At 63.2% G+C, this 26,476-nt stretch overlaps 1 protein-coding gene and 1 non-coding gene across 4 annotated transcripts in view; both read right to left on the minus strand.

Moving 5' to 3' along the window:
- The window catches only part of PRR5 (proline rich 5), a 47,089-nt gene that overhangs the window by 1,796 nt on the left and 18,817 nt on the right, over positions 1 to 26,476 (minus strand). For 2 of the 3 annotated variants that reach the window (XM_037049719.1, XM_037049728.1), the window contains exons 2-8: positions 21,135 to 21,254; positions 12,671 to 12,751; positions 9,943 to 9,991; positions 8,983 to 9,040; positions 4,653 to 4,744; positions 4,200 to 4,340; positions 711 to 846 (exon numbers count right to left, since the gene is read on the minus strand). In XM_037049719.1, the coding sequence (XP_036905614.1) occupies positions 711 to 846; positions 4,200 to 4,340; positions 4,653 to 4,744; positions 8,983 to 9,040; positions 9,943 to 9,991; positions 12,671 to 12,751; positions 21,135 to 21,244 (667 nt within the window). In that variant the 5' untranslated portion in view covers positions 21,245 to 21,254. Of the gene's footprint in view, positions 1 to 710; positions 847 to 4,199; positions 4,341 to 4,652; positions 4,745 to 8,982; positions 9,041 to 9,942; positions 9,992 to 12,670; positions 12,752 to 21,134; positions 21,532 to 26,476 lie in introns of those variants that run through there. The other variant, XM_037049710.1, reaches the window with a different exon arrangement.
- LOC118989975 (U1 spliceosomal RNA) lies at positions 11,234 to 11,400 on the minus strand. Its single transcript, XR_005067144.1, has one exon. It is a non-coding gene; the product is annotated as a U1 spliceosomal RNA (small nuclear RNA).

Genomic DNA, 26,476 nt, shown 5'->3' on the forward strand with positions numbered 1-26,476 from the left:
GTGCCAACACAGGTTGGCGGGTTTCACACCACCAAGTGGGGGCACAATGGAGGAAGGGGCACCGGCAAGCACACAGCTGTCCACTGGTGTGTCCAGGACGCCCTTCCCAGCCCTGCTCCCAAGCCTGGCTCCTCCTGGTCCTCAACCGGGCAGTCACCTCCCAGGGTGGACTCCCTTCCCTGAGCTCCCTGCCTGAGGCCCCAGGTCGCCTAGGCACAGCTCGCCTTGGGCACTCATCTGGGGACTGGGCACTCACTGGTCGGCCTTCCCTGACAGGGGAGGGTGGGGACTGGTCTCTACTGAACCCCCAGGGCCCAGGACAGGTGCAGGTGCACAGGAGGTGCTCGGTCCCTGCTGCTGAATGACCCATGGGCCAACAGTTCAAGGAGCAATGGGGCCTGGCGTCTTGGACATGCCAGGAAGCCCCCAGACACCAGCCCCGCCCCCAAGCCCCGCCCTTCTTCCGAGACCCCAACACGTGCCAGATTCCTGGGGTTCTGACTTGTGCTGTCCGCTGTGCCTGGCCACGCCTGGCCGTCAGGATGGAGTGCAAGTGGGACTCCCTCGGGGACAGAGGACGCTGCGGGCTCTCAGGGGGGGTCCACACACCACCAACAATGGCGCCTGCCCCGGGGTCTCCCTCAGCCTGGCAGTGGGCCAGGTGGATGGGCCCAGCGGCTACCACCCTGACTCACGCCTGGCGGCCCTACCTAGGATGCAGGAGTGGGAGAAGGAGCCCTCACTGGAGTAGAGGCCGTAGGTGCCCAGGTAGGGCGACACCACCTTCTGGATCAGCGTCTCCAGGCGCAGGTAGTCCTTGGTCACACCCCGGGATTCGTGCACACCCTGCGAGAGGGAGAGGCGGGAGGGTCACCTCGAGGCACGGTCCTGGATTCCCTCACCCAGAGGGCTTAGCCCGAAGCCACCACACCTGCACCGTCTGATCCCACCCCCACTGGGCCCAGGCCCTGAGGACAGCGCCTACTAAGCCCTGTTCCCTAGCCCTCTCTTGAGCTGGGGCCTCGCAGCCTCTCTCCTGCGTTGACACCCCCTGCGGCTGCCCACTGCCCACAGCAGCTGTGGGTCTGGGGGCCCATGTGGCCCTATAGGGAAGGACCCTGTGGCTGAGTGAGGCTGGGCTACTTGCGACCTGCCCCTCAGGAGACGGTCCCAGGCATCGGCTTCCTAGAGGCTCCGGAAGTCCCCCTGCAGGGGCAAGCCCATCCACCCAGGGCCCCTGCCTGCCCTCCCTCACCTGCGGGGCGCTGCAGGCAGGCAGGGCTGCCCATGGGGCCAGGCCCAGCGTCCACATCCAAGCTGGGCAGTGAGGGTCCCCCCTCCTGACAGCTGCCCCTTCCCATCGTGTGCTGGACACTGCGTCCCCTGTCAGGTCTTACACCTGACATCTCCCCTTGTCCAGAGCTTTGCGGGGATCCCTGCCTCCTCTGGTTTCATTCGAGCCAAAGCCTGAGGAGCCAGGCTGCCCAGGACAAGGCTGGTCCTGCTGACTGGCGGGGCAAGCTCTGGGTCCCAGCATTCCTGGCCCGGGCTCGGCACTCAGCAGGTTTTTGGTGAGTGCTTGCTCAATGACTGATATATGAATGAATGAATGAATGAATGAAAGGCACCACTCCTAAAGAAGCTGCCAGTCGGTAAAGGACAAGACATAGTTAGGATAATAATATTAAATAACAGTGTAAGACAGCGAGAGAACCTGACTCCACGCTGTCTTCAAGAAACCTATTAAACTGTGAAGACACAGGCCGATTGAAAGGAAAGTGAGGAGAAAGCCGTGCCGGGCTCTTGCTGACCGGAACATGGTGGGAGCGGCTGTGGTCACTCCAGACAGGGCAAACTCCAGACCAAGGACGTCCCAGGGGCAAAGAAGGTCATGGCCTAAGGACGAAGGGGTCCGTTCTCTAGGACGCCATGGCGATCCTTTGCGCACGCGGGCAGCGAACGACAGAGCGCCAACTATGGGAGGAATCTAGAAATGCAGGGAGAGACGCAAATCCGGACCCTCCAGACTTTGCCCCCCTCTGAGAACTGCAGCCCCAGCAGCAGGAAGTCACAGTGACGGGCTCGACCAACGGTCAGCTCTCTGGGTCTGTGGCAGTGACAATCTAGTCCACCCACGCGTGGAAGACCAAACATCCTCCTGGTGCTCACACGACACACTGACCAAACGGACTGTGTTCTGGGCCGTGGAGCACATCCTCGCGGGTTTTTAAAAATGCGGAGCGTGTCTGCGCTCAGGCCACGCTGAAATGAAACCAGGAAACCAACAACAGGAAACTGGAAAATTCTCAAATGCATACAGATTAAACAACTCACGTCTAAATGACACGAGTCGAAGAAGAAATCTCAGGAAGATTTGTGTAAAAGACCTTGAACGAAATGAAAGCGAACACAAAATGTCGTTCACATTCACGAACAACATCGAAAGCGGCGCTTCGAGGGACGTTTACAGCATCGAATGGACATATTAGAAAGGGAAAAGCTAAAAAATCAACCATAAGCTTCCAAAATCACACAAAGAAGAGCAAATCAAGTCTGAAGAAAGAGGAAGAGAAACAAGCATCAGAGCAGAGATGAATGAGACAGAAAACAGGAGCAAGAGGAAAACCAGCAAAATCAAAAGGCAGTTCTTTGAAGAGAGCAATGGAATCGCTAAGCCTCTAGCCAGACGGACTGAGGAAACGAGACAGGACATCGCTACAGACCCCGTGGGCCCGGCTGCGTTTGGACAAGGAGGGCCTGGGATCCCACGGGTGCCTGCCCTCCCAGGAGTCCCGATGTCCCTGGAGCTGTCTCGGCCCCTGGCAGCAGTGCCCTGGTGACGACGGCAGGGCAGAGCTGCGCTGGGTCTCCAGGAACTTCACGTGACTTCATTCCCAGAACTCGTTCGGGAAGTCTGCTCTCTGCTCCCCTGGACAGAGAGGACGCAGGGCCTCGAACATTATCTGTGTGCCCTCCACTGCAGGGCTGTCCCCATGGTGCCTGAGACCCTGTGAGGAGGAACCATGCCTCTCTGGGTGAAGCCCAGGGCACACAGTAGGTCCTCCACATGTGCCAACCAGCAGCTGTGAATTCAAATCCATTTGGGACATGAAAACAGTAGGGACGAGTTTCCTTGTAGGGCTGGGACAAGGTCATTCAAAGTGTGGGCCAAAGGAGGGTGAGCAATGGCAAAAGGTTGTGGTTTGGCATCCAGGGGCCAAGCCCAGAAAGCTGCACCAGGTGGTGGCCACCAGGGGGCAGCACCACCCCAGCCTGGCCGCCCACAGGGATGGGGCTCCAGGGAGGGCTTTACAGCTGGTTTCTCTCCGTTACCCTCGACCCTGCCCGGCCAGGTAGGTGGCCGTACTCCACCACACAAGGAGAAAAGAGGCCCAGAGGCAGAGTCCCTCCGAGCCCCCAGCTGCAACCCAGCCAGGAGCAACCAAAAAGCCCTTCAAATCCCTGCCCGCAGGCCCGGCACCCCTGTGGCTGCCAGACAACCACAGGCCTGAGCGGTGCGACCCCTGACCCTCCAGTTCGCCGGCCCTTCCTCGCTCTGGAGCCTTTGCCAGCTGCCCTGGACCCCAGGACCAAACTCGCAGACCCCAATTTAGCAGGATTTCCACGTGGATGTGTCATTCCAGGCGATGGGCAGGACTTTGGAGCCGGCAAGGCTCGGGTGAGGCCAGACTCCTGGTCACGCTGGCCTGTGGGTAAGACGGGGCCCTCACTTGGGCCCTGTGCTGTGAGGCAAGCCCAAACTGTGGAGCACTGTGCCTGCCCCAGGACTCGGGACGTGCCGAAAGGGCCAGTCTGCAGCAGACCCCCCACCTGAGCCAGGCTGCTCACCCCTACAGCCGGGAGTACGGTGGCCAACAGCTTGCCGCTGGCCGCCCCCCCCGCCCCAGAGCTGCCCTCTCGGATGCAAGCCATTCGCACCGTACATGTCAGAACCGTGATGGGGCGTCAGGGAAGGTGGCCCTCAGCCCCTGTGACTGGTCAGTGGGGCCGAAAAGGCCCAGTTCCTTGCCCAGGACAGCTCTGGTTCTGACCAGGCTGCTGGGCCACCGTGGGATCAGGCTGAGGCCTCTGCGTGGCTCTTCCCTCCCAGGTTCCTGCTGACAGTGCCCCCACTGTGACACATGGGGACCCACGTTCCCTCTCAAGCGCTGCCCCTGGGAGCCCAGCCCTGTGCCCACCTGGAGCACCAGCAGCATCTGTACGATGGCGGGAGGCACGCGGGCGTGGGCGCGGGCCAGCGCCTCCTCCAGCTTCACGCTGAGGGTGATGGTGTTCCGGAAGTGCAGCAGGGCCAGCTGGCGCACGGACGGCTCCTTGCCCTGTGGACGCACAACTCCGTGGTCATGGGAGACCCACTGACCCGCAGGTGAGCAAGGGTCACTGTCACACAGAGCGCCTACTCTGCGCTGGGCACGGCCTACTGTGTGCTGCTCAGGCTTTATGGGGCCCTTTGGAGGGAGCTGGCCTTATTTCCATCTTGTGGGTGGGAAACGGGTTCTGAGAGGTCCAGGGACCGCGTGTCTGGTCCTGTCATGGGTGCTGCCCACGGCACTGGCACCGAGGGCCAGAAAGGCGTGTCCACCCCCAGGCTGGGCAGTGCAGGCGATGTCGTGCCCCCAGGGGCCGCTCACCTGCACCGGATAGAAGACGGCCTGCAGAGTGGGCAGCACGTCGCTGAAGAAGAAGTCCCACGTTTCCGCCAGCGAGTCCAGCAGCTTCTGCCCTGTGGGCACAGGGAGCTGTCACTGCTCGTCTCAAATGGGCTCAGCAGACACTTCCTGCCCCTGCATGTCAGAAGTCCCCTCTCTGGGCCCTGAGGTGCCCCTGAGGTTAAGGGCACGGAGCACTTGGCATCTTGGTGGCTCTGGGCCCAATGTTTAGCCTTTCTATGCCTCAGCTTCCCCATTAATAAAAGGGGACAGCAGCAGGCCCATACCCCGGAGCCGACACAGGGCCTGGGGCAGAGAAGAGCGACCGCGTGTGAGCTGCTGGTCCGGCCCCACCCACATGGCCCCACCCAGGTGTGCCCCCCACAGGAGCATCAGCTCCCGTCCTTGTCTCACCTGACTTACCTCACCCACTGCCCAGGAGTGAGGCATCTGTCCACCGACCCACCCTGTGCTGGGCCTGACACTAGGGACCCCCCTGAGCCCCAAACAATCCAATCCCAGTACGTGTCAAGGAGCAGGGCACTGAACAGCAAGTGTGAGGATGGTGGCAAGGGGTGACCTCCCTGGGCCAGTGAGGAGATGAAGCCTGTGAGAGGCTCAGGCCTCTCTGTCCAGGGCCTGGGGCCCTGCCACTCGAGGCGGGATCAGTGGAGCCAGAGGGCTGTGTGCAACTGTGGCAATGGGTAGAAGAGGGGTGGAGAGGGGGTGGAGAGGGGCAGGCAGGCAGGGCTTCTTGGAAGAGGGGCTGTCTACGCTGATTTGGGACGGTTTGCCAGGCCGAATGACACCCTCGGTGGCCCACAAGAGCAGGTGTGTGGAAAGCAGGCAGTGGGGCAGGCTCTGCAGTCTCGTCTCTGCTGCCCTGGGAAGGAGGGGCGCTGTCCTTGGGGTGGACAGCCTCCCGGGGTGGGGGACAGCTGGGGTGCCCTCAGGCTGGCTCTGGGATCCCTCAGGAAATGCTTAGTGCTGAACCCCTAGCCTTTTCACTGGAGAGAGCAAAAGGTTGGAGGGCTGCCGGGCCCAGGAGGAGCGGACCCCCGCCTGGAAAGCAGACTCACTGTCAGCAGGGGCGTGGTGGGCAGCTCTGCATGGGGAGGGGAAAGTGCCCCTCACTGGCCGCTCTCCCAGACTGCACTGCTCAATGCCGGCGGTTTCCATGGGAACGAGAGGGCCAGACAAGAGCCTTGGCCTCTCTTTTCCTCACTTTCCTCGGGCTCTGGGCCCCGCTGCCTCCACCCAGCAAGGCCCAGGTCTGTGTCGGTGCTGGGGCTCTGGGAGGGGAGCCTGGCGGGGCGGCCTGGGAGGTGCAGTGCAGCCTGGCTGGCGGTTAGCGGGGTCTGGCTTCTGTGCTTTGCCGTCGGCTGGCACTGGGGCTCCCTGCCAAGCGGCCAACTCCCGGTCCTCCCTGGGGCCCACACCTGGGTCTGCGGCGGGACAGGCGGGCACTTGCTGCCCCAGGAGCTCTGCCTGAGCACAAAGGTCCCTTCAGGTCCCTGCCGCTGCCGGCAAGAAGAAAGGCAGCTCAGTCCCCTTGGCTGGCCGTGGGGTGGCCCTGGGCACGGGCCAGGCCAGTGTCCGCTGAGTTCGGGCCGTTCTCCAGCCCCCGGCCCGGAAACGCAGCAGAAAGCAGATGTTGTGAAACACGGAGTCCAGGCCTGGCCGGGCTGTGCTCTGGCCGCCGAGGCCAAGAAGCGGGGTTGTGCCCGCCAGCCAGGCCCTCTGCTGGGGGCTGTCTGGGGGCACTGGGGATGTCAGGTGACAGAGTTGGGCTGCAGAGCCTTTCTGGGGGGGGGGCCCAGGGGAGTCCCGCACCCTGGGCCTCAGTGTGGTTCCCTGTAAAATGGGTGTGATGACCGTCCCTCGCAGGCAGGGCTAAAGGCGGCCACGTGGCTGGTGCTCTGGCAGTGCTGGCAGGTATCACGGTGGCTGGTGGGCCGCGTCCCTGCTGACGGGCAGCAGGGTTCAGGCAGCAGCTAAGGCCGAGTTGGCTGTGCCCAGGGGGCAGGTCAGTCCTCCTTGTCCAAGTTCTGATGGCCGACTGTGGGGCCTGGAGACCAGAACGAATGGATGGTGGCGGCTCAGGTCTCGGCCAGTCTCGGGGAGCCCCCAGGGACAGTGGGGACCACAGGGCCTGGCTGCGGAGGGCGTTCACTCCGATTAGCCGTCCGTCGTGCCAAGGGCACCAAACTACAACCTCAGACACATTCCTAGAGGAGCCTCCTCCTCCGGGCTGCTGTCCAGACTCCTCATGCTCAGGAACCTCTCTGCTTGGCGGCCGATGTTCCAGCCTCGGCACAGCTGAGGGGAGCAGTAGGCAGCGAGGGCCCAGCTGCCCCCACATGGGGCAGAAACAGGCAAGGCAAGGGCAAGGTGGGGTGCCAGCAGCCGTCTCAAGGAAGCGCTCTCCCTGGGACCCAAACAGGGCTGAGAGGTTGCCCTCAGGATGTGGGTCGGTTATTGTTTCAATGGCATGGGCTTTAGGGGGCAGACATTGTCCTGGACAGACTGCATTTTGAGGGCCACCGCCTCCACGCAGCCCTCCCTGACTGCCTGTGTGGAATTGGTCCATTCTCCCCTGGGCTGCCCAGTACCCTGACATTCACCACATTGTACTTTCACCATCTGAGCCTCGTCTATGCCCCCGAACAGCTGTGAGGCCCTGCTGGAAAGGGCCTGAGCCTGCAGATGGAGCTCGACCAACCCCACAGAGCTGAGACGGGGACACTGAGGCCAGAGGGAAATGTCGTGTGTGTGGCTGGATGAGAGCAGGACACCAGGACCTATGGCCCATGGCCTGGAGCTCCGGGCCTGTCCCAGAGGCCCGGGGAGTCTGAACGGGCTGGCACTCCCTGCTGGGTGGCCTGGCGGCCTGGCCGCTGTGGGCAGGGCTCCACCAAGCCGCACAAAGCTGCCCTTCTCCAACGACCCCGGCTCTCCTGGGCTGGGGTTGGTGGGAGGCACAGGCACTGCCGGAATGTGCTGAGTCGGGGGGGGGCGTGGGAGGGCGCCTCCACCAGGTGCCAAGTCTGTGCTGCCCTGTCCTGCTGGCTAGGTGCTGCCTCCTCCAGGAAGTTGGCCCAGGACCCCCGGTGGCTGTGCCTCTAGCTTGGGGTTCTCAGGCTTCTGCCCGATACGCATGGAGCGGGCACAAAAGGACCTGCGGCTCCAGGCTCATCTGGAGCCACTAGGCCACCAGGCCCCAGTCCCCTCCTCTCTGAAACAGGCTAATGCCTCTTCTGCACAGGGCCAGGACTTGAGGATGCGTCTGGAGCTGCAGAGAACAGTGTGGGCTCAGGAGCCAGGCTGCCACATGGCCTGCACGCCACTGAACCCCTCTGACTCAGTTTCTCCAAATCTCCTTCACAGGTTGTTGGGAGACCCACTGAGTTAGCAGAGTCAGGACAGAACCTAGCAGAGTAGGCATGTACCCAGTGCCTAGTAGGTGCTCAACAAACATTCACGGAACCTGAACCCAGCACTGGCCTGGTGCACAGTAGGCCCTGTGCAAAGGCGTACCTGCTGGAGCTGGGCTCCCACTGTTTGATGTCTCCCTAAGGAGGCCTGCCCTTCAGCTATGGCCCCAGGGCCCACAGACTCGGGGGGCCCAAGGGTGCCAGGACCTGGCACCCTCTGCTGAGGCTTGGCTCCTGCATGGGAGGGTAGCCCCCTGCTTGCTGAGGCCTGAGGAGAGCAGAGAGGCCAGCTGGGACTCCGGAACAAGAGAAGGGCAAAAGGACAGGTTGACCTGGGTTCAAATCCCGCCTCCACTCCTTATGTGCAGTGTGGTCAAGGACAGATCACCTGTTGTCACTGCATTGTCCTCACCTGTGCAATGGGAACAGTGACCCACAGGGGGTGGGGGTGGGCATAAAGAGAGGGAACCCCATGCCTAGCAGGGAGCCCTCATAGGCTGCTTCCTCCAGGAGGCAGCGACCTGTTCCAGCCTCTTCAAGCCACTTCCTGTCAAGCCTCACAGAGCCCGAGGGTGCCCCCGGGCTGCTTGGGACCCTGAGTGGGGCAGGAGCCTTCTCTCCGACCCCCCATGGGCCTCCTGGGCAGATGTTCTCCCCAACAAGGTCCCCTCTGGGGATTGGATCTCTCCCTGCTGTCCCGGAGGCCTCATTTTTTGTCCCTTCCGAGCTGCACCCCTAACCCTCGACCGGAAGAGCCACACTGCCATGATTCCTGCTGCTGTGCCACCATCCCTGGTACGAGCCAGGTGGCCCAGCAGCCACAGCAGCAAGCAGGGCGGCCCAGCACACGGTCCCCACCAGGGGGCTGTCCGACTCACCCTCGTAGAAGCGAATCTTGTCCCTCAGGATCACCATGCCTTTCGTCAGCAGCTGGTTCTGGAAGGCACACAGGGGGACGCTGTCACAGCCCTGAGGTGCCCTCCGGGTCCTGGCAGGCAGGGCTCCCATGAGTCTCCCACCTGAAGACAAGCCCCAGCAAGGGGGGGGGACTCGCTGACATCCCCTCTCCCGCCTGCCTCAGAGCCCGAACCTCAGCTTCCCCTGGGAGGACACTGACAGCTGACCCAACCAGGGGTTGTCATGAGATAGGAGGTGGCCACAGGGATGATCCCAAGAGACAGGCGGCCCCTGCAGCCTCAGCTGAGCTGGTAGGCAGGCTGCCTTTACATCCTGTGACAAACGAAGGACACTGAACCCGCAGGGCCTGCGATGAGGGCCTCATTCGGGAACTGCACCGGCCGGGGACCACGCCGGAGGGGGATGGGGACCGATCGCAAAATGTAGGGTTTCTTTTGAGGGGTGATGAGAATGTTCTGGAATTAGCCAGTGGTGAGGGCGGCAGGACTTTGCGGGTTCACTGAGAACAACTGAGCCAAACCCTTTAAACCGCACAGTGTGGGGTTCCCCTGTGTTCAGCGACTGTCAACCTGTGGCCAGAAGGAACTCAGTGATGCTGACACCCCGGCTCAGGGCACTGTGGCAGTGGGGGGGGGTGCCCAGACATGGACATCAGGGGCCGCGCTGACATTCTAGGAAGAGGTGAACCACTAATTACAAAGCCGCCCGAGCCTGTCACGTGCCAGGGACAGTGCTGAGACAGCACCTACATCGAATCCTTAACTTCCCAACCGGCTGCAGTGGTAGATGGGGAGACTGAGTCACGGAAGGCGGAATCTCTGCAACCTAGTGCTCCAAATGCCCACTGAGAGCAGGTCACCCGGTCCCTCTCGCCAGCTCAGAAAGCCACCCCAGCCCTGTGAGAGAGCAGGACCACCCACCTGCAGGCACTCTGTGAAGAAGGGTCCCAGCTCCGTCCTCAGCAGCTGCCTGTGGGTGGGGAGGAGACGAGAGAGAGGGAGGGTGGGAGTCAGACTCCACCGAGGGGTAGTGGGGGTCCCAGGGGCCCGCCTGGGAACCAGGGGACACATGCTCAGCCCAACGTGAGGGCCGGTCATGTCCACCTGTCCCCGCACTGCCAGGGCTGGGGGGCTGCACACTTTCATCGTCCACGGCTGCAGCCCCCCAGCAACGCCACCCCAGGCAGGGACCCAGGAACATGGCAGCACGTGTCCACACAAACCCTGCACACGACCTCACAGCAGCAGCGTCCGCACAGCCACTGTGAGGAAACAGCCCGGACGCCCACCCACAGAGGAGAGGACCCACAGAGGAGAGGACCCAAACAGGAGGGTGTGTTTTCTGTGCAACCCCTGAGTGGGTGTTCTGAGTGGCCATGGAAAGGAACGAAGTCCTGACACCTGCTCCGACGTGAACGGACCCCAAAGGACTGTGCCCAGGGAAGGAAGAGGCCACCGAGGCCACGTGCGGACTGAGTGACGCCACCCCTATGAGTGTCCCGAACCAGCAGATCCACCCAGACGGACAGACAGACATTGGCAGGGGCTGGGGGAGGGGTGAGGAAGAGGGGTTGGTGATGGAGACGGTCTTCTTGTTGGGGGTCGGGGGATGGAAATGTTCTGGAATTAAATAGTGTGATGGTCGTACACACTTGTGAATAAACTACAACAATGAACCGCACATTTTACAAGGATGAATTATGTCTCAAAAAACACACACAAAGTGGGGGAGCGCAGGGGCAAGGGAGGGCCGGACGTCAGCGCCCCCTCCCCAGCCACGGTCTCGGCCCTCCCCGAGCCCGGGCACTGCCTGGTCTCACAAGGAGCAGAGGGCAGTGTTGGGGAAGGACAAGACCCATGGCTCCAGGCCCAGGCTCTCGTGGGATCGAAGTTAATGACCAATTATGGATTTAATCACAACTAAATCACTTAATTTAATGTGGCCATGTGATGGCAAAGAGCTGGGGGCGGGAGAGGTCCTGGAGTCAGGGGCCTAGGCCCCGGCTCCACGAGCGACCCATGACCTCTCCGTGCCTCAGTTTCCTCATCTGTGAAGTGAGCAAGGGGGCGCCCACTCCTCAGAGGCACCGTGGAGAGTTTAAGGCGTGCGAGCGCCTGGCACAAGGCCGGCAGAGAGTGAACTCTCGAAAGAAAGGCCCTGTTATCGGCACTTAGCAACGCCGGCATTTCATTTTTGGGGGGGAGCAGGGGTCAGGGGAAAGCATGAATGCAGTCCCCCACTACCAAAAATTATGCAGCTGAGTTTCCCACATTTGGAGAAAACACACGGTCAGTGCACCTGGACTGCAGCGGAAAAGCGTCGCCCTGGGAAAGGCGCCTTCGTGACCACGGGACCTCCCTCCCCTGCCAGGCGAGTACGGGCTTCCGTTTCGAACTGGCCCAAACGCTGCTGCCCCAAACAACCCACCTGGCCAGGAGCTGCACATCTCCCATCGCCTGCTCTCTACCTGTTTCTCAGGTAAAGGATGGTGGGGCTGTCCCGGGGAGCCGGGGAGCGTGGGGCCCGGGGCCAGCACCCCACACACACTCCTGAGGGGGGCCACCTGCTCCATGCATCCCCAAGGGCTGCTGACGGGGGCGTGTGGTCTGGGGTCACAGTCCCCACCCCTGTGCGGTGTGTGCCGATGGAGCGGAGTGGAGGGCGTGCAGACGACTGCAGGGCTGTCCCTGGCGCTTCGTTCAGGAATGCAGAAGCATTTCCTTATGTTCTGTTGCTTAAACATCCAGCACATTCTTTAGGCCACAACTCCCTTTCCCTCAGCAGAGCAGAGCAGAAAATGGGGGTGCTGTGGGCCCCACTGAGGCCCAGGGGCTCCTGAGGCCCCACCCCTGCATGGCCCTAGGGGCCTGGGGAAAGTCTGGCAGGCAACAAGCCCCTGCTCCCGCGACTTCACCAGCCCCTCCCGCTTCAGGCCTCAGCAGTCTGTCTGCAGGCGCCCTTCCAGCCCAGCCACGTGGCGGTGGGGAGGGTTCACCCCGTCCCAGGTGACCTTTTATTCCCACTTGGAGTTGGCAAGAATGTCTGCCGTCTATTTTTCCCCAGGGAGGAAGGGGAGCAGCTCAGAGGCGACCCACGCCTCCTTGTAGGAGCTGTGTGACCCTGGGCAAGGCTCTTGACCTCTCTGATCACGGGCCGCCTCCTATTAAAAAGCACGACTGTGCCAGGCCTCACGATTCCCTCGAAGCCGGGCCCTCATGGGGGCTCCTTGCCAAGTGCTCATTCCTCGGCCGCTCACAGGAAATGAAGGACGTGTGCAGCCGTAACGGCTTCTCCGGGAAGGGCACCCCCGTCACTAGGCAGGTGGGTCCTTCCTCTCTCACAGAATAAATGTCTTTCCTGATGCACCAGTGGGGAATGTGGGCGCTTTCTCGACCCACCGTCAGGTCCTGCTCCGTTTCCCCCGGAAAGGTGTCCTCAGGAGGGCTGGTGGTGAAGGTCCCCCGGGCCTGAGAGCCACCTAACAGGTCCATGTGGTGGTCACTGCGGACCTCAGTTCTCAGGGCGGAGCCTCTGGTGGGGCTGGTGGACCAGGTGCCTGGCCGGGGCCTCCCACCCTGGCACAGCTCCCCCTCCTTCTCACAGACCTGGGTGGGCGGGGGTGGGGGGGCAGGCGGGACAGCCACTCACCGGACACCTTCGTTGAGGCTGAATAGCTCCTGATCGGGCAGCCCCTTGCGCTGGAAGACAGCAATCACCCCGTTGTGGATGCTGCGGGTGGGGAGAGAGGAGCACTGTATCCAGACGCCCCAGGGCCCCTCCCTGCCTCCCCCAGACCTCCCTTCAACCCACTCTCCCCTGCAGCCTTCCTGCCCCACTGGGCAACAGGAAGGGCCGGGGCAGAGGCCGGGTGCTGGGACAGCAGGGATCCATTGTCCCCGTGGGACCCTAGGTTCCCACCCCAGCCCCCAGATCCTGCGCCCCCAGCCTCCCCTGTGCCCCAGGCACCTCGTGGTCACCTCTCCAGAACGTCCCATGTCCCTCGCACACACTCTGCTTCCCTTCCTGTGTTCTCAAACCCTCCAGCCCAGGCCAGAGCCTAGGGCCGCCTCCTGATGGCCTCGCCATACCCAAGGCCACTGACTTTGTCACCCTGGGCTTCTTGGTGGCCCCGAGCCGGCCCCTGCTGCTCCCGCCTCTGAGCACCGGGATCCGCGCTCAGCACTGGCCCTGCCGGGGAAGCCGCCCACAGGGCCTGCCCTCTTCCTTCCATCTGGCGCCTTCCTTCAGGTCATAGGCGGCCGTTGGCTTTGGCAGTGCCTGTCAGCGTGGACGGCACGTTTACGTGTGATTCGTGGGGTTAACTTGTTTCTGCCGTCTTTACGTAGGGCACGAGCACGGGCCCTGTGCTGCTCATGCCACGTGACGACACCTGGCCCACGGAGCAGCGTGGCGCACACTTGGTCAAGTCCATCCTGACCCTCGCCCACCAAACCGAATCGGCCCTGCCTCCTGGATCTCTGAGGCACCCCTCCTTTGCCTTCCAGCTCAGGGCCCCTCCTTCCTGCCTGGACCTCTGATGACGCCCGCCAGCCTCTCCACTGCCCCCACTGCCCAGCACAGAGCAAAGCCTGGACGTGGCATTCAAGGCTCCCCGAAGCGACCCTTCCCTGTACTCCTGGGCATCCCACACTCTAACCCCCTAGAATGCAGGGCCTGTCAGGGGTGCCACACCTTTGGGTCTCTGCACCCACTGCTCCTTCTGCCTAGAGGGCCCTCTCCTTGTCTTCTGGGCAAGCTGCTAGTCACACCAGAGCCTCTGCTCAGAGGCCATTGCCTCCAGGAAGTCCTCCTGATGCCCTCCCCATTCTGTGCAAACTCATGTCCCTGTACTTCGCTGATTCACTTTCCTATTAGTCCCTCCCACTGGCCACCCGCTCCCAAGGGTGACAACCAGGTCCTGCCGCCCTCCACCCAGCACCTGGCCGCTGCTCCCTGAGGTTCACTACCTCATGCTGGCCGCATGACTCTCAGTATACAGGGGACAGCTGGACATGTGCTGCTGGTCACATCCCAGGGCAGAAAGTGGCCAGAGTGCGCCTGGTGCCCTTGTCTGCCTCCCCCAGCTCCACCCTTCCCAGCAACAGAGGCCTGGCTGCCCACTTCTCAGATGAGGAGACTGAGGCTCAGCGAGGCCAGTGCCCTGGGGGGTGGGGGGGTGGTGCCACAGGTCTGGGCAGGGGCAGGGCCCCACAGCCCAGGCAGGTGTGGGAGGGTCTGGGTAGTACGGGGACGCATCCAGATTGCACAGCTAGCCCCAGCTGAGACAGAGGCTGTGACCCCCTAGACACCTGTCCCCTGACCCAGGGTGCCCGGCTCCTCTGGGGCCAACACTGGAACGCTGCTTATTCACATGTCCGGGGACACGCACCCTCCACCTGGCTCCTGTCTGTGGGATGGGGTCACGTGCCGGCCTGCCCAGCCTCGCCTCTCAGTCACGGCTGGGGTCGTGTCCGCCAGTTACCAGTCCCTGGCGGACTCGGCTCCCCGTCTGCACTAAAAAAAGATGAGACTCCGATGGGAAGTCAGTGGCCACCAGGAAGCCAGCTGTCCTATGGCAGCCATCCCCTGGAATCCGGACAGCTGGGAACTCGCTCTCCGCCTCGAGGGGGCTGCTGGGGGCCCAGCCCTGTTTGCCTGGGGGTGGTGGGAGGGGTGGGGCCCGGGACCTTGAGGCCTGGTCTGGCTGCTCTCAGGGACCTGCTCTCACCAGCCTCTCTGCGCCTTCCTCTCCTTCCCTTGAACCTTCCCAGGGACTCCAGCCCACTCCCCACCAAGAGCTGATGCCGCGCCATGTGCGTCTGAACAGCAAGGCCGGCAGTCTGGACCCTCAGGGGGTCTGGCCACTCTGTGACTCCTGCCTCATGGCCCTCGTCCCCACCGCTCCCTGGTCTGGAAGCTGGCCTTCCGCCCACCCCCCCACACCTGTGTGGGGCAGGTATTCGGCCCCTATCCGTTTTGGCTACAGGAGGTCTATTTGGTTTACTCTTCAGCCTCTACCCCCCACCCTGGCACTGGGGCAGCTGAGGTCGCTCACGGGGGATCTGTCGGTGACCCAGTGACCACCCTGCATCCCGTCTGAGCGCCCCACCCACACTGCCCACCTCTAGCCCCCACCCAGGGGGGGTGGGCTCAGGGGTGGGTGTGGGTTTGGGTCCCAGCCGAGGGCTTCCCGGCTCTGTGCCTCGGCCGAGTGCCCTGAGCAGCTCTGCCTCCAAGTCCTCGTCCACACAGTGGGCTGGTCACTGCAGCCCCTAAAGGAGACGCTGTGGGCAGCAGGCCGTGCCCTGCGGGCTGTTCGTCATGGTGTGGCTGGCAGTGCCTCTCGGAAGGGGCGTGACCCCAGAAGCGGCCGCCCCAGCTCAGCCATCTGCCCTGTGGTTTTCTCAATGTCTTCCTTCCAACCACAACATGAGGTGGGGACTGTCATGCCCAGGCCACAGAACACTGAGGCTCCGAGAGGCCAACGGGTGGCCTGGAGTCACACAGCTTTACCAGAGCCTGGAGCCCCAGGCCCACAGTGCCCCACCCCCACCCGCCTGCCCCACCCAAACATGTGGGTAGGGGTGGGGGTGGGGGACGGGCAGGGCCCCGCTCCTTCCCGTTTCTCTCCAGCTGAGGTTCCATGTTCTTTCCAAAGACCAAGTTGGGTAAACAAGAAAACCTCGCTGTGAGCCCCTGGGGGAGAGGAAGGGCGGAGAAGGTGAAAGGACCTCATGTGACTTATCACCCCCCACCCGGCCCCAGAATGGAAGTGAAACCCCAGTTGTTCCGGCCCACGGCTGCCGAAACCAGCGGTGGCCAGGCCTAGCCACGGGCAGAGCTATGGTCCCAGGGAAACTGCAGGTGGCCTCTGGGGAACTCCCAGGAGAGACCCTGACCCATCACCCCCTCCTCTCATTGGGCAGCCCCTCCTCCATGGGGGCCTGTCCTTCCCCATCCCAGGGAGGAAGACAGGATGCGGGCCAGGTCTCAGCCTCTCCTGCCTAAGCACCAGGTGGGCACTGGGCGCAAGTGCAGGACCCTCAGGGAGGCTCCAGGAGAGATCAGCCACTGAGGCTGGCGGGACAGGGCTGCCCAGGGTTGGGGGGTTGCTGTGGTAAGGCTGGGAGGAAGGGCTAATTGTGGAACTCGGGGGCACCTGCCGTGGCCATCCTGGACTGGGCTGAGGCTAACGTGGGGCTGAGTGGCTGGGACCACAGCATCGCCTCTCTCAGCATTGCACACACCTGCCCAGCAGAGAGCGAGTGGGTCGGGGCCTGCCTCCGGTGGGTCAGTCCGATGGACACTCAGGGACCCCTGGAGGTAGAGCCCTGTCCCTCCTTGCCACCACCCCACCCCTGGCTCTGGACCAGCCCGCTGGGGGCCTCTTCCGATATCTTCCTCACTGCCCCCCGAGGGCCGCCCAGGGCTGGTCAGGGCTGGTTCTCCCTCAGGCCCCTCTGACCAGCGTCGAGACCTGGATCCTCTCAGGACCTGACACCCAGCCAGTGGCCTGAGGGAAGGGCTGGACAGGTGGGCAGACGCAGGCAGGGGTGCTGGGCTCCACTGGGTCCCCACAGGTCCCCTCTGGATCTTCCTGACGCCACCTGGGCTGGTTAGTGCCCACCCTGGCTCCCGCCCACCTCAGACTGCCCGGGTGCTACCCCTCTCTCTGCCCTGTCCATCCAGGGGAGTCCCAATGTCCTCATCTGCACCCCAGGGGGCCCCACCCGCCCCCAGAAGTTAAGTGGCAGGACCACTGGCCCCTTCTTCATGGCCTGGGGTGCATGAAGACACCGGGTAAAAGGCACTGGGAGGCAGGTGTCTCAGAACCCAATCCCACACCCGTTTAGCCCCCAATCTGACCCCCTGGAAAGTAGGGGTGAGAACAGACCCGTGGGCAGGTTTACCTGCTCCCCAGCAAACAGGCACCACTCGTACCCTGGCTCCGGTCCACCTGACTTCAAATCCCCCACCCCAGTGTTCCCGGCTGAGCAGGAGGGGCCCCACCCACACCTGCTGCAGACAAGGGCTCCGAGAATTTCTCAAAGGCTCACCTGCCCAGGTAGGCAGGCACCTGCTTGGGCTCTGACTCCCTCCGTCCCTACAATCTGCAGAGGGGAGAGTGTCATGCCCGTGTCTTCCCATGGCTGCCCGGGCCTCACATTCCCACCTTATGAGCCGGGGCAGGGGGTGGGGGGGGGGCCAGGGCGTGTGGTGGGCAGGGACGCCCGGAGTGTGGCTGTCCTGCGCCTGCTGTATCAGAAGACCACCAGCCTAGTGGCTCACAACAAGCCCAAGTTGTTTTCCTGGCATCCTGAAGGCTGAAAAGTCCAGGTCAGTGTTGCGGGACTGAAACCAAGGCGTGGGTGGGCTGGCCCCTTCTGCAGGCCCCAGGGCAGAGCTGTCTGTTCCCAGCCTTGCCCAGTTCCGGCCTTGTCCAGTTCCGAGAGGCGCCTGCACTCCTGGGCTCGCGGGCCCCTCCCTCCATTCCCAGCTTCTCGCTTCTGTCCTGGTCTCCCTCTCACAGAGGCCCTGTGGGGACATCGCCTCCTGGGTCATATCCCCATCCAAAGATCCTTATCTTAGTCATATCTGAAAAGGCCCCTTTGCCCTGCAATACAATGTACTTTCAGGTTCTGGGGCACAGGGTATCAAACTGCTCGGCGCTGCTGAGATCGCGGAGGGGAACACTTTGCGAAGGTCAGGCCAGGGCCCCTTCAGGGCTGGGGGCAGACTCCAGCTCATCCCCCAAACCCACTTTGCCCGGCAGTGGCTGCAAGTGGACCTGGGTTCAGACCCCAGACCCTGTAAGCTAAAGATAGTCACTCAGCTTTGGAAGCGAGTTTGTGGGGAGCGTGACGAGTGTCACCAGCCCCACGTGGGAGCACCCTCCACCCAGCCCCCATCTGGCTGGGCACCTCCACTCTAATGTCTAGGTGCAGGGGGTGGCGCAGGCATATGGGCAGGTGCAGGCCTGGCAGGTAGGGTGCCAGAATCGTTAGCACCCTGACCCAAATGCAGGCACAGGGGACCCGTGTTGGGGTCCGGAGTGCTCCCTCCACCCACATCTCAGAACGTGACCTTCACAGAGCTGGAGGCCCCACACACTTGGGTCCAGACCTTGGGGAGGGAGGGCGTGAGGGACTCCAGGTGGGACTGGCAAGTGAGTCTTCTAACCCCCCCTGGAGCCCCAGCCCCTGCAGCCCTGGGCCTGGGCTTGGCACAGGGGAGAGACCTGTCTGGCCACGCGCCTCCTGATGGTTCTGGTCCACGGTTTGCAAGGGCAGCCCAGGAGGGGCCAGCCGGGCACCCACCACGCACTCAGACATTTCCTGCACAGGATCCATTAGAACGGGACCCAGGCTGCTGGCCGCGTGCATGAAGCACTTGGGTGCCCCACGTTCGTCTCCTTCCCGGCACTGAGGCCGGCCTGGGAACCCCTGACTGGGTTGCTTGTGTCCTGTTTATTTCCTGACTCCAAGCTCGAAGCTCTGGGAGCCTGTTGACTCTTTGCTGACTCTACGCCCTGGGAGTGAACAAGTGAATGAACGAATGAATGAATGGCTAAGTGAGTACATGAATTCTATTTTTGTAAGAACAAGCTATGTTTTGTTTCTGCCCATGCCCCATGTCCAGATGAGGAAACAGAGGCACAGAGAGTGTAGGGGGTGTGCCCAAGGTCACTGTAGTGGGTGGACAGTGTCCCCTAGGAAGCCATGTCTACCTGAAATCTCAGATCTCATTTGGAGACGGCCTTTGCAGATGCCATCAGGTCAGGACCTTCAGATGGTCGCCCCGGATCTGGGCAGGGGGTGGGGGGCTGCACACAGAGACACGAGGAGAGGCCGAGGGAAGACGAGGCAGAGACTGGAGTGACTTGGCCACCAGTCCAGGGTTCACCGGGACCTGGTAGAGGCAGGGGGACCCTCCGCCATAGCTTCCGGCGGGAGCATGGCTCCGCCAACACCTTGATTTTGGACTCCTGGTCCTGGAACCACGAGGGAAGAAACCTGTTGCTGCAAGTCACCCAGTTTGTGGTGCCGGGCTTCGATGGCCCCAGGACACCGGTGTGGCCACACAGAGAAAGGGCAGCACGCCGCAGACTCTGCTCAGCAAGGAGGACCCACGCAGGCTGTTCCGGCACAGACAAGGCTGTTGTCCTGTGGGCCCGGCGGGGGCACTGGGGAGCCCAGAAGGGGCCCTGGCTCCCGCCGCTGTCCCTCAGGGGCCCGGCTGAAGGCGCTTTGCTCCCTTCTTGGCTCAGACCGCCCTGGGCCTGGGGAGGGGAGAGTAGGACTCTGGCCCTGCCAACACCTATGTGGGCAGGTCTCCTGGGGCTCTGTGTCTCCCTCTGCACCTCTGAACTGGGGGTGGAGGTGGTCGTAATCTCTCTTTCCCTGGGCTGCAATGGTAGCGAAGTGAGCCAAGGGACACGAAGGGGCCTGGCACATCGCAGGAGTGCTGGCCGGTGGGGGAGCTGACCGAGAGCCTGTGGGTGCAGGCTGTGAGGAGGGGTGCACTCCTCGGCAGCCTGCCGGGCCCGGGCACAGCACAAAACTGGAGTACCACGGCTCCACTAAGTAAAAGGCAGCTGGGAGACCAGGTGACCCCTCCTGGAAGACTCAGAGCAGGGCCTAGGGTGCCCTCACCTCTCTGGCAGGGCCGATCACAAAGAGTGCCCTTCACAAAGCAGTAGACTCTGAGGAGCACCCCAAACCCCACCTCTCCAGGTCCACCCCGACCTGAGTTCGGGCCTGAGTTACAGAGGACCCACTGTGTGCCAGGCACTGTGCTGAGGGCTTCACTACCCACCTTCACACCTAATCCCTGCACAGCCCGGGTGGGAGGTACTCATTAGCCCATTTTATGGGTAAGGAGACTGAGGACCAGAACGGGTACACAGCAGGGAAGAGGTAGAGTGGGGATTCGAACTAGGACTGCTGGGCGCCTTCCACTAAACCAGGGCAGAGACGGGAGAAGGAAGGCTGCTCCTCTCTCAGTCCTGTGGGAGGAGGGCACAGCTGTAAGACGGTGTGAGAGTCCCCAGAGCCCTTCTCTCATGGTCCCACGTGGGTCCTGTGGGGAGGAATGTGCAGGCACACACAGACAGGGAAATGGGCAGAAACGTCCCAGCCCTCAAATAGTGTGCAACTTGGTAGGGGGCCGAAGACAAGCAGACGGATGGCAGTGTCTTGCTTGGTGCACAGACGGGAGGGTCCCCGGCTGGCAGCCCCATGCTCACCACGATGCTGGGGAAGTCTGGCTAAGACCACACAGCCCGAGGAGCATCTGGCAAGATTTCACTGCCAGGTGTGTGTGGTGGGGGGACAGCATCCACAGCCCCCCGAAACAGCCTGCCTCACACTCTTCCCCTCCCTTCCCCTCCCAGTTGCCTTTTGGTGGAAATATCTATTTTTGAAAAGAGCCAATGAGCAGACAGGCTGGGGAATCCCACTAAATAAACCGTCTCTTTTCCGGATCCCAACGCTGCTCTTCAAACAAAGCTTGGGGGTGGGGGGCCTTCCCACGCCCCTGCCTGTCTGGGAACGGCCCCTGGAGGAGGGTCGGCTGAGGAATGCGGGGCAGCTGCTGCACCCCTGCGGACAGCTGGGAGGACAGGGGCCCGCTCCGGGGAAAACCGCCCGCCCGCCCGCCCCCGACCTTAATGCAGAGGCAGGAAGCGCAGCAGCCGGCAACCTACCGACTGCGCCCGCGAGGCTCATCTGCTCATCTGCGAAATGGGAAAAATACTTCCTGCTGTATTATCTCCCAGGTTGCCATGAGCACTGGATCGGAGACGTGGGAAGACCACGGGCGGGAGGCAGGCACGCGGCGCCGCCCACCCAGCCACCCACGAGCCAGGCGCTTCGGGACCAGCCCGAGGTCCGCGGTCTTGTCCCTCCGCTCTAGAAACACGTTGCACTAAACTTCCCTCCCAGCCCGTACAACTCCGGCGGAGCAAGTTCTTGCAAACAGTGAAGTGCCGCGCTGCCCACGGCTCCATTCCTCGCAGGGGGCCCGCCCTCTACCGCAGATCCGCTCCAGGGCGCCCCCTCCTCCGGCTCTGGGGTCCGGGGCCCACAGGCGGGCCGGGAGGGCGCGGCCTTACCTGTTCCAGGTGGCGTTGGCGCAGGCCCGGCGCTGCTGCGTGCCCCGCTCGTCTCCGGAGGCGGCGGCCGGCTCTCTCTTGCCCAAGTCACTGAGGCTGGGCGAACTCATGAACTTCAACCTGCGGAGAGTCCTCATGGTGACCCCAGTGGCCCGCTCCGCGACCACACGCGACCGGCGCTGCGCCCTGCGCCTAGCCGCCCCGCGGGCCCTGGCCGGCGCTGCGCTCTCTAGGAGGAAACTTGAGAGAGAGCAGGAAGGCGAGCGGCCCTTCGGGGTCCCGCCCCGGCCCCAGGCCTCCGCCCCGGGCCTGGCGCGGGCCAGCCCTCCCGGTTAATCATTGCTCGGAGCGGTTGCAGCGTGGAGTGCCTGGATCGCCGCGGGCAGCGCGGACCCGGCGCAAACAGAGGCCGGGGGCGTGGCCAGGGGCAGGGCTTGAGGCCGGGGGGCGGAGCAGGGGAGGCCCGGAGTGGAACTGGAAAGGGGGCGGGGCTGCGAGACGTGGGGGCGGGGCCACGAGCTGGGGGCAAAACTGGGCCTCCGCCTTAAATCCCCTCGGTCAGCCCAGCCTTGATCCAGCCAGGCCCGCTGCGCTCTTCCAAAGGCCACACCTGCCCATCGGAAACCAATACACATGGTAGGAACGACCAACAACCCCTAGCGCCCGCCCGGCCCCGCCACTGCGGACACATCCACAGGATGCTCGGCGGCTCCTGTTCCCCCACCCCCGAAATCCCCTCCTCTGCAATGCCTCAACCAAAGTCACCCCCTCCTTCCCGTCCCTCCCCATGAAGGCTGTGTTCACACAGATCCCTCAACATCCTGCCACCTGGACACGGGCGTCTGCATGGTTCTCAGGAAAGCAGAGTCAAGCCATCAGCCCCCTGGGGTGCCTCAGGCGCCAGACCCCACCCTCCCTGGCGGCTCCAAACGGTGTCCTCGGCCTGGGACTGGAGGAGTTGCCAGATTGGGGGTTGGGGGAATCGGGAGTGGCCTCCCCAGCGCAGAGACCTGCGAAGCTGTTGCTACCCCTCCCACTCCAGGTCTCTGGGATGATAAAAACAAGTGGGTCCCCTAAGACCTCATGGCTGGCGGAGAGGGCTCCCGCGGAAGGGAGCCCCAGGCCGGTTTGCATGGCACTGTGAGACGCTTGATCTCCTCAGGGAGGTAGGAATTTCCCACTTTCCAGTTGAGGAAACTGAGGCCCAGAGAGGGAAGTAATTTGCCCAATGTCATTCAGTCAGGAAATGGCAAAGCTGGGCCTAACCTCCCAGGCTTTCTGAGCACAACGCACAAACCCGCCCCCTGCCCTGCCCCAGATTCTGGTATTGCCACAGGGTTCACCCCCAACCCCGGCCTCTGCTGCTGCCCTCGGATGGCAAGACAGCATAGCTGCCCTGGTGCCACGGGAGCCCTGGCCCCATGTCCTCCCACCCATGCTCCCTGTGTGAATCAGTGAGGAGAGGGGGCTGATCCCAGAACCTCAGCCTGGGAAGGATGCCCTGAGAGCCCCCCACACCAGTGTTGTACAGAAGAGGGAAACTGAGGCCCGGAGGCCCCTGGGTCTCCTATCCCAGAGTGTGCACCTTGCACTCCACCATTCACGGTGGAGCCAAGGCACCTGCTCCCTGGGAAGGAGGTTCCCCACCAGGGGGCGGGGTTGGGGCACAGGTGCCTGCGTCAGGCTCCATGTGACTCGGTGTGCAGGGAAGTCGTTCCCACTCCGAGACAGAAACCTGGACCTCGGCGTAAAGCAGGCAGGGGACGGGGCTTGCCACCGCCCGGTGGGACGGCTGAGGGGCTTCTTCCGTGGTTCCAGGAGCCAGGGCAGCCCCCACCTAGGTGCACAAGAGCTTTGTGAGGAGCTCAAACCAACCAGCATTTCCCAAGCACCTACTGTGTGCCAGACGCTACCCTCATCCTAAGGGGGCCGAGTCTTCCATGACAGACCCTGTGACCCTGCGCTCAAAACTGAGGGTGTGGACACTTTCGGCTCCCAGAGCTTCCATCCCCAAGGCTGGGGCCCACGTGACCTCACAGGTCACCCCTGCCTGACCTTCACCCCGTCAAGCCCCTGGTGGTTCCTCACCCCTTTAGAAACATCTGTGGATTCTGCGCCCTCCACCTCCCCTGTCCCCTCCCCAGGCAGAGCGGAGGGGTCTCAGGCCAGGATGACAGACGCCTCCTGATTGCTCTCCCAGGGCCACTGCGAAGGTGCCTCCTCTTCTCCGACTCCCTTCACCCTGGGCCGGGCTCAGAGACTGCCCTCTGTCACTCGGTGGCTTGTCACCCTCTGCCATAAGCCACAGCTGGGCTACTTCCATAGCACCTCGCCCTACACAGTCGGCACGCTGCAGTGTCTGGCAGAATGGCCTGAGAAATGCCTCTCTCCCAGGAAGAGGTGATCTGGTGGATGGGCACAAATGCTTAGGGAAAGGGGGGGAACTGCCCCCGCTGAGGCGCGGCAGAGCGAACTGGGTGGGACTTGCTGGGCGAAGCTTTCCCACGCGGCAGGCGGGCTGGGGCAGAGGAGGGGCTTTGTTCCCCGGGGCACACTGGGGAGGGAGGGGCTGGCCAGTGGGAGGAGGCTGGACTGCTCAGATAAGAAACTCAGGGGACAGGGGAGGCAGGAGGAGGGGAGGGGAGGGGAGGGGAGGGGAGGGAGAGGGGTGGTCAGGAGGGCACCCGGGTGGGGAAGGGGCCGGGGCTGCAGCAGGGTCTGGGAGCGGTGGTGGCCTGCAGGGAATTCCAGGCGTAGGAATGGTCCTGGGAGTGAAAAGCCAACCACAGTCGGTGGGAAGGGAATCAGCTCGGCCCCAGCAGTCCTCACCCCGTGGCCCAGGGCCAGGCTCAGCGGGACTCAGGGGAAGGTGCTCTGCAGAGGGTGGGCTGGTGACTGGTGGAGGGGCACACGTAGGTACTGGGGGTGGGTTGGCAGCCCAGGGGAGCAGCCAGCAGCCGGGGCCAGACTCTGAGATAGAGGCCAGGAGGGGACACAGCCATCACAACCCCGCAGAGCAGGGGCAATCGCGTACATGCGTTTTGCACGGCCTGCTGCGTGAGGGGGGAAACCCCAGCCCAGAACTGCGAGCAGCCAGGGTTTCACACAGAGAGATTGACATGCAAACCCTGACTTCTGGCTTCCTGAGAAGCATCAGATGACCAGGCCTCCTGGGCCCGAGGCCTCACGTGATGGCTCTCACGGAGCTGCCGCCCCTGCAGACAGGCAGGCACGGGGCTGCTGGTGCCCACCAGGCCCGCACTCGCTTCCGGGACCTTCCGGGCCTGACACGGGTGGGGGATTGAACAACTGTGTTGAGGGGTGACTCTGGGCAGGGTCCCCTGTGCCTGAGACTCTGGAAAGGGAAATGCTCTCTTTCAAAGGGGACAGGAGACTAGGGGGACCCATTCCTGGGCCCCAGAGCTGCCAGAGGGACCTGATGGCATGGACCACATCCTCTCCTCCCCTGGGACCCTAAGTCCCCACCCCCCCCCCCCCGGCCCTCAGCAGGATGTCAGGAGCTGGTATAAAACCCCACTATCCCCTTTGATGGAAGAGGAAGCCCTCAGCTGAGTGGTCAGAATGGGGGTCCATCTGGCCCTGACCCTGAGGGCCTCAGTTTGCCGGTCTGTGAGATGGAGGAGGTCGAGGGTGGGGCTCACTCACTCACTCACTCCCTCCCTCCCTCCCTCCCTCCCTCCCTCCCCAGAGCTGCTGCAGGGGAGTTTGAGGTGAGAACCCATAAAGCCCTTGGCTGTGTGCACCCCTGTAGACAGACACGGCTGGGGACGGTGACCTGGGGTCTCTGATCCCTCTGCCTGCACCAAGAGGCTGGCCCAGGGCCTTCACGTCCACAGGCGCAGTGCCGGGGCCCGCAGGACGGGCCTGGCCCCTGCTGGGGACCCGGGAGTCGGGATCTTTGGGGGCAGGTCCTGCATGAGGAGGGCTGCTGAGCATCTGGGGCGGGGAGGGGGGTGGTCCCCTGGGCTCAGCAGCCCTCCTCATGCAGCCTGGCACAGATGGGGACCTGGGGTCCAAGGGCTGAGAGTGAGTCAGGGGCTTTGCCTGTCCCCAAAGGGGCTGCGTAAGAGGCAGGGCAGAGGGAGGCCCCTGGAGTCCTTCTGCCTCACCTAATCCATGCAGGGCTGGCAGGCAAGGGCTGTAGACAGAGAAACTGAGGCTGGGGAGGCCAACGTCACAGTCAGCATGGAGCTGGCGCCAGGCCAGCGGAGCCGGGAGCGACTGTCCCCAGCTGTGCCACTCCTGCTGGGCAGACTCCTGCCCCCTGGTGGGGAGTCCTGGCGACCCACCCGCTGACTGGGAAGGTCCCTCCTACTGGCTGGGGAGGCCTGGGTCAGGGGACACCCAGGGAGGGGCTTACCAGTGTGCCGGCACGGGGAGCCATGGCGTCCCTATTCTGGGGTGGACAGGGAAGGGTGCACACCTGTCCCAGGGGGGGTGAGGTGAGATGAGGCCATTCGTGTCGTCATGGTGCACGCCAGCTGTCACACTAATGAGGACAGCTTGTGTCTTCCCGGGACCCAGCACAGAGCGGCCCTGAGTAAACGGCAGCTGCAGTTTCTTTACTTTCATCAGCGTCTCAGACGGAGACAGTGTGGGCGGAGTGAGGGGGCGGGTGCTAGGCCACAGCCACCGGGTGCCCAGAGAACACCACCCCGCCCGCCTGGCACGCAGCCCACGCATTGAGCAGGACACAGAAGCGGTGACCTGCCTGCGGGGCCGGCCCCGGGGACTGAATGCTGCTCTCCTGCTGTGGGTGGAGCTGGGTCCCCAAACACGTGCTGAAGTCTTAGCCTGAGTGCCTGTGCCCACCACGGCCTTGTTTGGACACAGGTGTGATCGGTTGAGAGGGGATCCCACTGGAAAAGAGTGGGCCCTGAACCCTGTGCCCGACACCCTGATATGAAGACCAGGTGGAGACACAGAGGAATGGGGGTCGTGAGGGGAGGGAGGCAGGGACTGGAGGGTACAGACCGGCAGCTGCCAGCAGCTGGAGGGGACAAGGAAGCCTGACCCCTGGCCCCGTGGCCTCAAACTTCAGCCTCCAGGACGGGGAGAAACGCATTTCTGTGGTCAGCCACCCCGTTTGTGCTGATTTAAGGCAGTGCCTTTCCCCACACAGGGCCTGCTTTTCCCCGGCCCTGGCTCTGACTGCGGCGCCCAGGCCACCCCGCCCGAGTGTGGAAAGGCCAGCCTCAGTGCTCACAGACCCCTCTTCGCCAAGTTCTAGGGTCAGAACACACAGGTCCAGGAGTCCAGCTTGGGAGCAGGGCCTTCCGAGAGAGGCGTCACACGTAGCCCTGGCCCCTGCGCACTGACAG

Source organism: Sturnira hondurensis, unplaced genomic scaffold, assembly GCF_014824575.4.
Source record: "Sturnira hondurensis isolate 20B ecotype Veracruz unplaced genomic scaffold, ASM1482457v3 Scaffold0000780, whole genome shotgun sequence".
In the NCBI taxonomy this organism is placed as follows: domain Eukaryota; kingdom Metazoa; phylum Chordata; class Mammalia; order Chiroptera; family Phyllostomidae; genus Sturnira; species Sturnira hondurensis.